The sequence below is a fragment of the Ostrea edulis genome, chromosome 7, assembly GCF_947568905.1.
Source record: "Ostrea edulis chromosome 7, xbOstEdul1.1, whole genome shotgun sequence".
Classification (NCBI taxonomy): Eukaryota; Metazoa; Mollusca; class Bivalvia; order Ostreida; family Ostreidae; genus Ostrea; species Ostrea edulis.
The window spans coordinates 35,529,185-35,542,717 of NC_079170.1; the positions used below are offsets into that span (position 1 = coordinate 35,529,185).

General features: G+C 35.9%; 1 protein-coding gene across 1 annotated transcript in view; it reads left to right on the forward strand.

The window, feature by feature from the left end:
- LOC125654954 (uncharacterized) overlaps positions 1 to 13,533 on the forward strand; it is a 73,354-nt gene that overhangs the window by 28,730 nt on the left and 31,091 nt on the right. Inside the window, exon 10 of the mRNA XM_056144145.1 lies at positions 54 to 156. Coding sequence (XP_056000120.1) covers positions 54 to 156 — 103 coding nt within the window. The remainder of the gene's footprint in view (positions 1 to 53; positions 157 to 13,533) is intronic.

The window sequence follows — 13,533 nt, forward strand, 5'->3', positions numbered from 1 at the left end:
ACAACCGACAACGAAAATTATCAATTTAGGTTTTTACATTTTTGATCTCACAGGATGACGGAACATCTAGGATTGACACATTCGATATTATTGAAAAGAACCATGAGAGGAATATGGACCAAATCGATTTATCTCCAGGATCAATAGAACACGACAGTAAGTGATTTTCTTAAGCAATTTGTTTTGAGTTATTTGATATACACATTGTTTACATGATCGGTTGTCCACAGGTCTCAAGTAATTCGCCATTTTCAGTCTGCTTAATGTTTTTTTTTCTTATTGCTACGTTTTAGTTTTCCTGTGCCACTTCTGTAAATTTGCCTGTTTGTTTCCACACAGGCGTGTGGTTTGGGGTGTATGAGGAAGGCAGTTCACTGGCATAATAGAAAACATTTTGATAACACTTGTCAGAAGGAATGTGTATTTTGAATTATGAGTCATATCACTCACAATTCAAGACTACAATATCCGAACGATAGACAAACAAACATGACAAAACATATGTTTCGGACTAAAATCACATTCTTCATTGGGTCAAATGCTGTCTGACGTGTTTCATACCGATTGTTAGACCGTTCGTGACACAGAGATTTTGACTACGGATAACTCCGTTTAGCTGATCAAGATATAGGGCTCACGGCGGGTGTGACTGATCGACAGGGGATGCTTACTCCCCCGAGGCACCTGAATCCACCTCTGGTGTGTACAGGGGTCCATGTTTGCCCAACTATTTATTTTGTACTGCATATTGGATTTGTTGGTTATTTTCACCTTTCATAAATAAAACAAAATCCCCACAAACTAGGAACAATTGCATTTTCACATCTTTAATGGACATATCTCATGTTTTCAAAGTATACAAAATTACATGCATTTTGTCTTTTTTATCCTTATAGTAATTAATTCTAATAGTTCGTTCGCCGAAATTTTGCAATAATTAACCAGAATCAGACTTAAATCTAAGCCCCGATTTAAAAAAAAAAAGCATAGTTAATTAGGTAGGTAATCACATAGTACAGAGACGTTACATGCACCCTTCGGATTGTGAAAGTACGGTAAGATATTATTAAAAATTCAGCTTTTAGGGGCCTAATTTATTCACCATGGGCAACATTTAAATCGATATTGACCAATTTCCCGAGTTTTATATGTTTTCGCCACCAGTGCATACAAATAGCGATGTAAATACCCAAATATAACCAGGAAAGTGAGTATGAAATCGGCGGCAATATTGCGAGTACATAATGTTTATATGAGTTGCTGTCTACAAATTGTTTGGTAATGTTATTCCTTGATACATCTGTAAATTGCGCTGTTTTTCTAAAATAAATAGTGCAATCATTATTTATTTTTGGATTAGACAAATTATAATACGTTACATTGTTGACAACTAGGCCCTAAGCCAAGCTACTGTCACGGGTGCATTTCGGGAAGAAAGAAAAAAACACACAGATCAATAAAAATAATCAAATTTAAAGTGAAAATCACATTATTTTATTTGTTAAAGCAATCTTATTATTATTTTTCAATTGTGATCAGCACGTCGTTATAGGAAGTGGTAGCACGGCATTATACTGACGCACTCTTGACAGGTTTTACGAGTTCAAGAGGAAATAATTTTATAATTCAATTTAAAGTTAGGAAATACAATATCCTATTACTTATATAATTAAAAGTTCAATTATTTCGCATCTTTAATTATTTTTGTAAATCTACCAGTTGGTAGAAAATGAGAGCACATCAAGTTACATTGTATACGTTGTTACAAGGTGAAGGTCAGTTGATCCGAGTGTGTATTGAATTTGAAGACCAAAACAGAATGTATGTTGTCGGCCTACCAGTGCTTATAACTTCGATATATCCATTTTCTCGCAGTTTATCAGTGTCTCTGTCCAAGCGATTTTTGAAAAAAGTGACTGGGTGCTTGTTACTAAGGTAAATTTCTTCCTCCAACAAAAAATGTCCACGTCTTTCTTCTCGTACCTTCCTTCGAAAAATTAAAAAAATGTTCAGTCTAAATCCTTCCTACCCACAACTAGTACATATGTACACCCGACCACGGCACAAAACATCTTAATGCAATATTATTCACAAGCCGTTAACGTGATAAATCTAATCTGTTTATGAAATGGCTAATAGATGTTTTCAAACCCGAGTACGCATATGACGTTATACATAATGGCGCGTAAAATAGCGAAAGTAAATATGAATATCGCAAGATTTGAATTCCATCGCTTTCAAACTCGAAAACTACGCAAAATATTTGATTTAAAACACATTTAAAGTAGTTTTAGGCAAAAAAATAATGAATTTTCTGAAAAAATGAAAAAGTTTAGAAACATGCGTTGTGTCCTTTAAGTGTGGTCCTGCTACACTTGAAAATGATTTTAATCTATTTCCTGTGTATACAAATATTAATCGATGTTGTGACCCCACCATATTGTCGGGATTCAACGAACTTGAATTATAGTTATCTGAAAATATTTGCATGCTATATTGACCCTGCTGTTGTTGAGATGAATGTTTTAATGACGTTTTCTTTATAACGTGAATATATCGAACAGTGATCAATACCATAATCCTATCAGTAATACAGAAACAATAGTTGAACAAACACTGACCCCTGGATATACCAGAGGTGGTGTCAGATGCCTAGGAGGAGTAAATATCCACTATCAACTGGTCACACCTGCCGTCAATCCGCTATCTTGATCAGGTTAACGTATTAATCCTTATTCAAATCAATGTGTAATTGATGTTTAAGGACCATAAGCGCCGAGCATAGGCCTAAATTTTGCAGCCTTTCACAGACAATGGTGATGTCTCCATATGAGTGGAAAATTTTCGAGCGGGACGTTAAACAATATACATTGAATTAATCAAAATTAAACAAAATAAATAATTGTATCGATCTTTAGAAACAACTGTCCTTTACAGTATATGATGAATGCATTAATGATTGAAATAATCTAAATCTCTAATTCTGAACCCTAAATATCCTATATTATTATTTTCATGCTGTTCATCGCGCGTCAAGTCGTGGTAAGATATATAAAACAAATATTTGAAGTTGTGAAATAAGACTTGGGCATTGAAATACCTCAATTTTCGAAATAGTGCTTAGACATTCAAACATTTCAATTTGTAAAATAATATAAGGCATTGAAATGGTATCAGGACAACTCGCCCCAAGACAATTCACCCTCAAGACAACTCGCCCTCAAGATAACTCGCCCCTTCTTTGGGACAACTCGCCCCCTCTCTTGAGATAACTTGCCCCTTCATATCATACATGTTTCAAATTATTATTTTTGGTTTAAATCCAAGAGGTGTATTAGCAAAAATTAATACATTTCTAATATCTAGCATATACATCACAGAAAAAAAGACATGTTCCCATAAACACCGAACTTCGTGTCATTTTATGCAAGATGAAAGATTTTAGTGAAAATCCAGTGTATGGGTTCAGTACCAGTAAATTCAGTATCACTTGTACGTACATGTAAAGTATAAAATTTTAGCGGAAACATGTTAGCGTTTGGGATAGGGAGAGTATTAGCTTGGTCTACAGCTGACGTAGTATAATTATCAATAATCCGCGTCCGTTGTTAATTCTAATTGTTTGATTCCCCCACGCTGTTATGCATTTACTTCAAACGTTAAGGTATCGTCATCAGAGTACTTTTCACATTGAAATCGCCACTTAAAAAGAAGCTGTGAAACAAAGCCGTTATAAAATTTATAAAATGGAAATGTTTATGATTTTTTAACAGGATTTAGTTGCGAAACGTATTTAAAGATAATTTCATGTATCAGAATATCCATGCTTCACATTTACATTTATGTAGTATAAATACTGCATCGATAAAACACACACACCTTACAAAAAAGAACATCCCAACTTTTCTCAGTATTGGATACATTTAATCAATTACCTGAATATCAGTAAATATAATTTTCCTAGCAGATTGAATTATGAAAAATGTAATTTTTCCTGAAATGCACTAATTAAAGATGTGTATAATTATATTAGAATTTACCATTCTTGTTAAAGTAAAATAAAAAGACGTATCTTTATAGGGTTTAAAAGTGTAAATTGTTGTACAATTACACACACACACACATACACACTCAATGAAAATAAAATGTGATAATATATTAATATCGTATTGGGGGCGAGTTGTCTCAAGAGAAGGGGCGACTTGTCCTGCGAAAGGTCCAGTTGTCCTGAGAGGGGCGAGTTGTCGTGAGGGCGAGTAGCCCAGCATTCCTTGAAATGTATGTATGATAATATTTGATTCCATGGAAAGCGAAATACATTGAATTTGTTTTATATTTTATTGAATCCATTTTTTTTAAAAATAAGATAATTGATAAAACGAAATGACAGTCTCCGATATTATTTTATGAATTAAGGAAATTATTTGTAAAAAGAAAAGTAAATGGTATTTTTCATTGAATATTCTTAGGTTTGATGCGTATGACATATCTCATTTAAAGATGTATGTTTCAGTGGTAAATGTAATGTTAGATTTTTCGTCGTTGGTTTTAATCATCTTGTTATATTGCAAATAGTTTGGATCTGTCTTTGCGTAATACTTCCTGTCTACCCGTAGATCTGATTGTTGAAATACACGGGTTCTATAACGAGCTGTTCCTTTGGAGCGATATGACTTCTCTGCAAACATGATCCGATACGTGGTCAGATTAAGGTTGGAGACACCCATTTCTCTCATCATTTTAAGAATATTGAAAGTAGAGTTTGACATATTCTTCTTTATATATCACTTTCTTTGTGGGGAGGCAAATATTCCCATTGTAGAAACATTTCTTTTTAATAAATATTTTATTTTATTGAATATTGGAAGTTTAGAAAGAGCAAAAATCGCATAAATCTGGGAACAAATCTATATACGACAATATTTGATGAATCAATAAGTCCACTTGCGAACGAAACCTTTTAATATCTAATTCTGCGTTCATTTTGGATATCATGAAAATTGAAGATAACGAACAGTGATCATCTCATAACATTCATTCATTGGAATATACACATCTCAATGGGACATGTAAATGGACGGTGGTGGGTCCTGAACTTTATGAGAGTAAATACTGAGTGACAGGTGCCTGAACATGACGACAACCACATAAAGTTGGATAAATAAGTGTTCTTTATGGTCATCTAGTATGCCATGCACTTTTTCCATGTTGTTGGGACGTTTGTGTGGATATACATTCACGAATGCAATTTTCTCACATGATGTCCAATGGAAGGTTCGTCAAATAAGACGACAAATTTACAGCTGAGATTTTCTCCCCGCCATGCTCTACTGTAATTCTCATCACATGTCTTTAATTTTTCAATATGCATCAGCGTGCGGTGATTAGTACTCCCATATTTTTACATTTTACTTTCACATGACAGTAACGTAAGAAATAACTAGTGGATTCACAACTGTCTACAACTCAACAATAAATGGACAACATTTCATAGTTTCGTGATGTACATTTGTTTTGCGATTCACAACGGAATATTCCTTGTTTTCTCTCCTAGGTGTTGAGGTTGTTAATGTGCGAGAATTGCCATACATATTCATGTAATTGAATGTCGAATTATTCTTTGTTTCACTCACATCTCGAATAAGGTCAACAAAAATGTTAATGGTGAGAAACACTCACTATACTGCCTCTAGTATGTTGCGGCGCGATCTTTCCATTTTTCTTGAAGTGTAATTTGTTAGCAGTTGGGATGATTCCAGTTGAACTGGCATAATACGACAGTGAATGAAAATATTGTTCTTTAAATTTTGTGGATTCAAACTCATAGAGAATGTCCATTAAATCATACAATTTTGGCATTTGCTGGTGAGCTTAGGAAAGTTATCTAGCTTCTTCTTTATAGCAGACTCTACCATATCTAGCCTTTCAAATCTTTCGTGAATACGTTTCCATATATTCTGAAGTCCTGTTCCTGGTGAGTAAGAATTTGATGCACGAATACCCCCCTACCCCGGTACTACATGTATCCCCCACTCCCAGTACTACATGCAGCCCCACTCCCAAGTACTATATGTATCCCCACTCCCCTGATACTACATGTACTCCCACTCCCCCGGTACTACATGTACCCCCATTTCCCCTGTACAACATATATTCCCACTCCCCCGGTAATACTTTTCTTTGACTCCTCTGGTATTACATGTACCTACATTCCCCCAGTACTACATATACCCCACTCCCCCGGTACTACATGTATTCCACTCTCCTGTTACTACATGTACCCCGCACCCCCAGTATTACATGTACATGTACCCTCACTCCCCGGTACCCCTACTCCCCCGGTACAACATGTACCTCCACCCCCAGTCCTACATGTACGCCCACTCCAACGCCACTACACTGTACATGTACCCCACCCCAGTACTACATGTACCCCACTCCCCCGGTACTACATATACCCAAAATTCCCCGGTACTTCATACCCCCATCTCCTGTACTACATGTATCTTCACTTCCCCGGTACTATATGTATCCCCACTCCCCCGGTACTACATGTACCTACACTCCCCTGGTACTACATATACCCCCATCCCCAGTACTACATGTACCCCACAACCCCAGCCCGGTACTACATGTTTCCCCACTCCTCCGGTACTACATGTACACCCACTCCCACGATACTATATGTAGCCCACTCCCCCGGTACTACATGTACCCGCAGTACAACATGTACCCACACTCCCCCGGTACTACATGTACACCCACTACCCCAGTACTACATGTATCCCCACTCCACCAGTACTACATTTCCACTCACTCTGACGGTACTACATGTAACCCACTACCCCGGTACTACATGTACCCGCAATACAACATGTACCCACACTACCCCAGTACTACATGTACCCCACTCTCCCAGTACTAAATGTACACCCACTCCCTCAGAACTACATGTACCCACATTCCCCCATTACTACATGTACCCACACTCTCCCGGTACTACATGTTTTTATTATGCTTTGTTTAGACATTTACAATAATATCTATATAGATGATCTCACACACAAAATTACACACATGCATACAATATCTTCCTTACAAAAACACTTTCTACATGAACTAGTATTTGACAGTTAGGCATAATTTAAAGGTATTGAAAATAAACATATCAACAGTGATACTAAAAATAATGATAATAAATATAATCAATAAAGCATTGTTTTTTCATCACGTGTTATAAACAATATCACATATTGACTAAATATTTTGGATTTGCATTGAAACACATTTTCACAGTATTTTTAAAGTGCTAAGCGTAGTTGCGCTTTATTCTCGACAGTTGGAGTTTGCTTTCGTCATCACGTTTCCGGTTTATTGCCACCTATAGCCAAATGTATGCATCGCTGTAGTAAACAAGTTGTATTTAAAATAGTCGTAATTTTGCAACCGATCTAGTACGGGGATAACAATCATATCCGCAGGGGCATTTTTCCGCGGAAATACAGTTCGTTTGACAGTGGATAAAATATGTATAAAAAGGTGAAAAGTGGGACACAATAGCAGGTCATTCGTTAGTTAAAATTCTCGTTTGTATCCGTGTATGTAATAATTAAAGTGATTATAAAGTAATTTAAAATCTAAAAATGAATACGAATATGTACATGAAACCATTTTTGGCTAGGGTGCCTTTGCATTGTTACCTTCGCATAGCGCTTAGAGGTCAAGAAAATCAATACTTTTGCATGGTGCAATCTATAATTAGAAGCCACGGCATGAAAGATCGGTGTCTCAAAGGGGCGATATTGTGTAACTGATTACACCTCTCCTGATCATATATAAGTACTAAGTAGGTCATGCAGGAATTCAGAGGATGCAACGGTGTAACTTAGGTTTAACTTACTATATTGATAAACGACCAAGATATTCTTCAGAATCATCGTCAACACAGTCAAATTTGATTTCGCTATTTAGTTTCAAAAATGAGACTGAAAATAATGATCTTGGGTGAGGGGAGAGACAAAAGGTACAAACTTATTGGTCTGTGTTTACGGAAGACAATGCCCCGGTCTCAAGTCTTCATAACACCGCCTGGAAGTTTACGAGCGCTGTTTACTGAAATGCATATGGTTAGAACAAGTGATAGATAAACATTGGCATTGTGTCAAGCATGAGTGTAAAATGGTTTGCAATACAAAGTATGCTACACAAAATTAAAAGTAGTCGTGTTTTCAATTTGTTTGTACTTCAAACATACTATTCACAATAGCAGGTATATGCTACATATATTTTCGAACGTACAAATGAGGGGAAGGGGGATGGTTTTACTGTCGTTTTTCCCTGTCCCCACTTTGTGTTTTCGTTGAACGATCTTTTCATATAAAAATGCATTTAATTTTTCAGTGAGATGCTTCTTCATTATTTCTAACAGGGGTTTGAACATTACCGTTTGGAAATTACTTTTGTAACTTTTAAGTGCCTAGCTTGGGATTCTCATTGAGCTTATACATTTACATGATATAAATTTCATATATTTATTGCGAGTCACTTCTGTTACATTTTTTGTTTTTCATATTAGAATTCCTACACAAACTGCGAATCTTATGTTTTTTGCTAAGGTTATTTTCATATAAAGAACTGTTTTATAAAATTCAAACAATATTAATGTGTAATATGTCTCATTCTGACAAACAGGTGAGTTTCTTTTGCAATATGAACATGAGCTTTTACACAAGGAGTGTAATACACACATGTTGATGAGTAAAGTGTTTAATGTACCTGTGTACAAACTCTTGGAGTGTTTTTTTTTTTTTTAGATTTACGTACATGTATAACAAACAATCGCTACAATGCCTAAATGTAAATTCATGCATATATGTTAGTCTAATTCATCATTATATTCGATTTAGTATATCCTCTTGCACTAACGTTCATGTTGAAAAAGAGCTCTTTCCATTCTTGTTGATAACGCAGCATCCTTTCAAAGTTATTGATATTGCACATATTTTTTAAATAACTTCCTAAATTTTATTTTCAGTTATACATGTATTTATCTGACTTATTTGGATTCACTTTCTCTCCAACCTGATTTTGAATTGAAAACAACTTCATTATTGATTACAAAAAAGAATTCCACTTTCATGGTTCGATTGCTATATACAGATATTTATGCACTGTATTATGTAGTCATACAGATGCATGTTTATGTATTTATTCAAATCACAGGGGCTAAGCCCGTTTTGGGCCCGAACTCTGTGATACCATAAATATAGAAAGGGGTCTAACTCTGACACAGATAAAAAAATCAACTAACAACTCGCTTCAAATACCTAAACAATCTTAAACTAGGTAAGCTATGCATAATTTGTCGTTTTCCTTGCATAGATTGATGTTTTAACTACTTGCATGCCAAATTTCAAGTCACTGGTTCTTAAAATAACAACGATATACGTCATCGTTCTCTCGATTTCACTTGTTTATTTTTACTAGGACATTTACCGCTCCAGGTCACGGAGTCGTTTCTCGCCTATGACAGCAGCGAAATTCAGACTAGTATGGAAGATTTCGGACCTGTCAATTAAAATTTCACATCAATTATACGCTACTTACTTCCTCATACTTTAATAACGTTCTTCGTGTAGACGTTACACGACTTATTTTTTTTCTCAGCAGCGTCAACTGTTGACAAGATCTGCCATTTTAATGAATACACTAAATACCCGAAATGTCTATAACTTTAAAGAAGGGGGAAATGGGTAATAATAATCTAAATGAAATAGAATAAACAAAAACAAAAAATTAAAAAAGCTAAGAAGTAATGTTCAATTTCCTTCTCTAAGTGCAATATCACAAGAATAATGTTTTGATCAGTTTTAAGGTATTTGAGATTTTAAGTCTATCGGGTATTTCGTGAGTTCATTAAAACGGCAGCTCTTGTCAACAGTTGATGCTGCTGAGGAAAACTAAGTCGTGTAACTTCTACACGAAGAACATTATTAAAATATGAGGAAGTAAGCAGCGTATAATTGATGTGAAATTTTAATTGACAGGTCCGAAATCTTCCATACTAGTCTGAATGTCGCTGCTGTCATAGGCGAGAAACGACTCTGTGACCTGGCAAATTTCCAAAAATATTCTTCTCTACAACATCACATCTGTAAGAAAAAAATTGCATAGTCATGTAGAGCATTTCATGATCCAGGGTGGGGACCTAAGCGGAGCGGATCAGAAAACCTTTAGTTGGGAAGATGGGTGGGAGCCAAACTGGATATAAAGTGTTTGTGTGCAAAATATTTGAATAGCATAGCCTTTAATGCTATTGATTGATTGTATCTTGTTTAACATCCCTCTCGATAATTTTTAATTCATATGGAGACGTCACCAAGACCGGTGAAGGGCTGCAAAATTTAGACCTTTGTTCGACGCATACGGCCATTGAGCAGTGAGGGTTCTTTAAATAGTGTGCCACACCTACTGTGACACGGACAACCGTTTTTAAGGCTATCTCCGAGGACCGGTGAAATTCACACCTGATTGGTGATGGAATTGTCACTACCTGTTTTAACGACCTACAGTATCAACCAGACCAAAACTGACACCCAAACAGTCCCAGAAAACAGTTTCGGGGACTGCTCTCTCAAATCTGGGACTGCTCTGGGACTGCCCTGGGACTGCTCTACAAAGCAGTTTTGTTCAACCAAGTGTGAATAAATCACGTGATATTATGATTGACAAGAAGGCCCAGACTACCGTGTATTCAGAATATACACAAATCACTTAAGTAGTTTTTCACCGCTTACTGACGCACTTTCACTAGATAACTTGAGAAAATAATGGATGGACATATAATAACAAGAATATATCCCTACATTCGGTAGCGGGTAGTTTTGATGAAAGATAATGGACTGAATAATTCCCAAATACGCAAATCTATAAACAAACTAAATATTGCAGTGAAATTAAACAAGTTTACAATGCTGACAATAAGTAACCCATATCTAACCAATCATTTACAAATTACAAATACGTGTACACGTAAGTGGAAAGCAGTTTTTGCTAGTTTAATATAGACGATAAGTGAATAAATCATTTAGGCGACTTTAAACAATTTTTTTTTAAATAACCTAGTCAATAAATAAATATAGTGATGCTACATAATTTTCAGAACCCAAGGTACACTTCACATGTATAAAGCTATTATATAAATGAATAATGATAACAACAACAAAATTGTCTGACAGAACATGGACTTAAATTGATTTTACGTTGTGAAATTGTGGCTATCAGACTTATAAACTCTGTATATATCTTTTTTCACTCATATTCATAAACTATCATGTTATAAATTCATGAAAAAATGTCACAAACGTATTTGGAATGAGTGCTGTTCTCATGTATAATATACTGTTTTCTCTTTAATTACATTGTAAGTCATTTATCTTCGATTTCGACTACAGTAATGACGCGCTCCAGCGATTATCGACAATGTTTATTGATAATCTCACTATCGGCTTAGCTCCTCCCACTAGTTATTTTAACCCCGTCTACTGGGATTGGTGGGACCGCTGGGACTGCTTTTCGGTTTGTTTACTGGGACAGTAAGCAGGCCTAGATCCGTCCCAGAAAGCAGTACCGGGGACTGCTTTATGTCAGGTTGGGTCTGGTTGGTACTGTACTTTGAGCGAATGAACTGGATGTTGGTCCTAACCAATTGACTATCAATTTCATGTCTTCAAATGGGGATACATGAAGTTCCTTTACAATGCTCTTGAAGCTTGTTTCCATACAGTGAATGTTTCTGGACTGCCATTCAACATTATGAATCTTGTAAGTAACAAATCCTTCTGAAGTAAAAATTGAACAAGTCATCTTTCTGGTTTCACATTTCTGAAGATATTGTGCAAATGAAGGTGCCATAGGATTCATTGTGTATTGCTGGAATTGATTTCGCATCGTTTGAGTGTTCAGGTGTTCTCTTGGTAACGTGGGGAGAACAGAACTATTTCAAAATGGTTCCCATTTATTTGGACGATTTTCAGTGTTAATTGCATAGTTTTCATTGAATTTCTTGCTGAAGATTTTGCTTTTCACAAAATAAGGGTATTTTGCTGGTCTTGCATACAAATGTTCATACAAATAAATATCGTCCATCCGGGATCCCAGGATAATGAATGAATAGATGAGCTTGATGAACTTATGAACTACTATCCGACATCCTTTGTGAAAGTTATTTTGCAGCATCCATTGTCAAAGCCTTTAACTGGTTCAATACGGACTTAACTACGAAGTCTTTACGTTCGAGAGTCTGTTTACATCCCTCCATTGCTTCAAAATCAGAGTATGGTTTGAGGGAGTATGCATAGTTTTTGAAAACAGTTGTGTATTTGGAATGTAGGTTTAACAGATCATCTTCTATTATACGTAGGTTTCAAAGATCTCTTGTATTCTGATTCCACTTCTGAGTAGTATAGAGCGAGGATTTACACGGAACTGACATCGACGAGAGATGAAAACATTAATATTGTCGGTCAGTTTATGAATTATTGATAGAAAACTTCTCAGGATAAAAACATAATCTTTTCGTTTTATGAAAGATTCGGAGAGTTGCTCGGAGTGTGCAATGTCCATGAGATTTCAATACGGGGATTTGTTAGACGTTAAAGATGTAGACCTTATTTGTCATCAGGTCAATTGTTTAACCGTCAAATCTCATGGACTCTCTCAACAAATTTCTAGCAAGTATCCGTGGGCCGACATATATAGTGACCGGAAATCATTTCAGGGAAGAAATTTAGCTACGTTTAATACCAGAGGCGTCCCCGGTCACATCAAAATGTTGTAAAAACCCAATCACCCAATTATAGTTTGTATGCTAGCTCAATGGGACTACGGGCGTTGTCATGATGTTAGAAAAAGAACAATCGCACAGCTGTGAATTGTCTCGGATATTGTGGCTTTACTGAAATAATTCGATATGTACAGTGTTAAGTATGAAGTCTTTCAAATGTAGACAAGGGTGACAAAATACCATTAACTGTTAAAACCTCTTATGCACGGTTGAACTATATCAACTTATTTATTTTAAAATGTGGAAAAAAGAGATAAATCTCAGCTAAAGAGAGGATTTTTTTTTATTCATATAATTTGAGTGACATTGAATTTATCAATTGTACACATAATATGTCAAAACTTGATTCAAGGCCATATATCCCGAAGACTGAGAAACCACGTTGAATTCAATGACTCAGACTGCATCTTCTCACAATTAAAAGCTTTCCCTCACGCTCCAATGCATTCCGATTTGGTAATTTCCAAAGCCTGTGCTACCGGGGTCAATAAGGTCACTTTAAGTTCTATCTGTTTGGATGGCGGATCTCTATTTTTTAGATCCGCTTCCCACAATGTAACGTCCCTTGTGATCGGGTCTCTCTATTCCCTCTTGAAAATGCCGTATCCATTTTTCAAAATCGGGTACGTAAGGCATCCATTTATCAAGTTTGGCATCGTACATGTACTTCTATGGATCCCGTCTTCGTT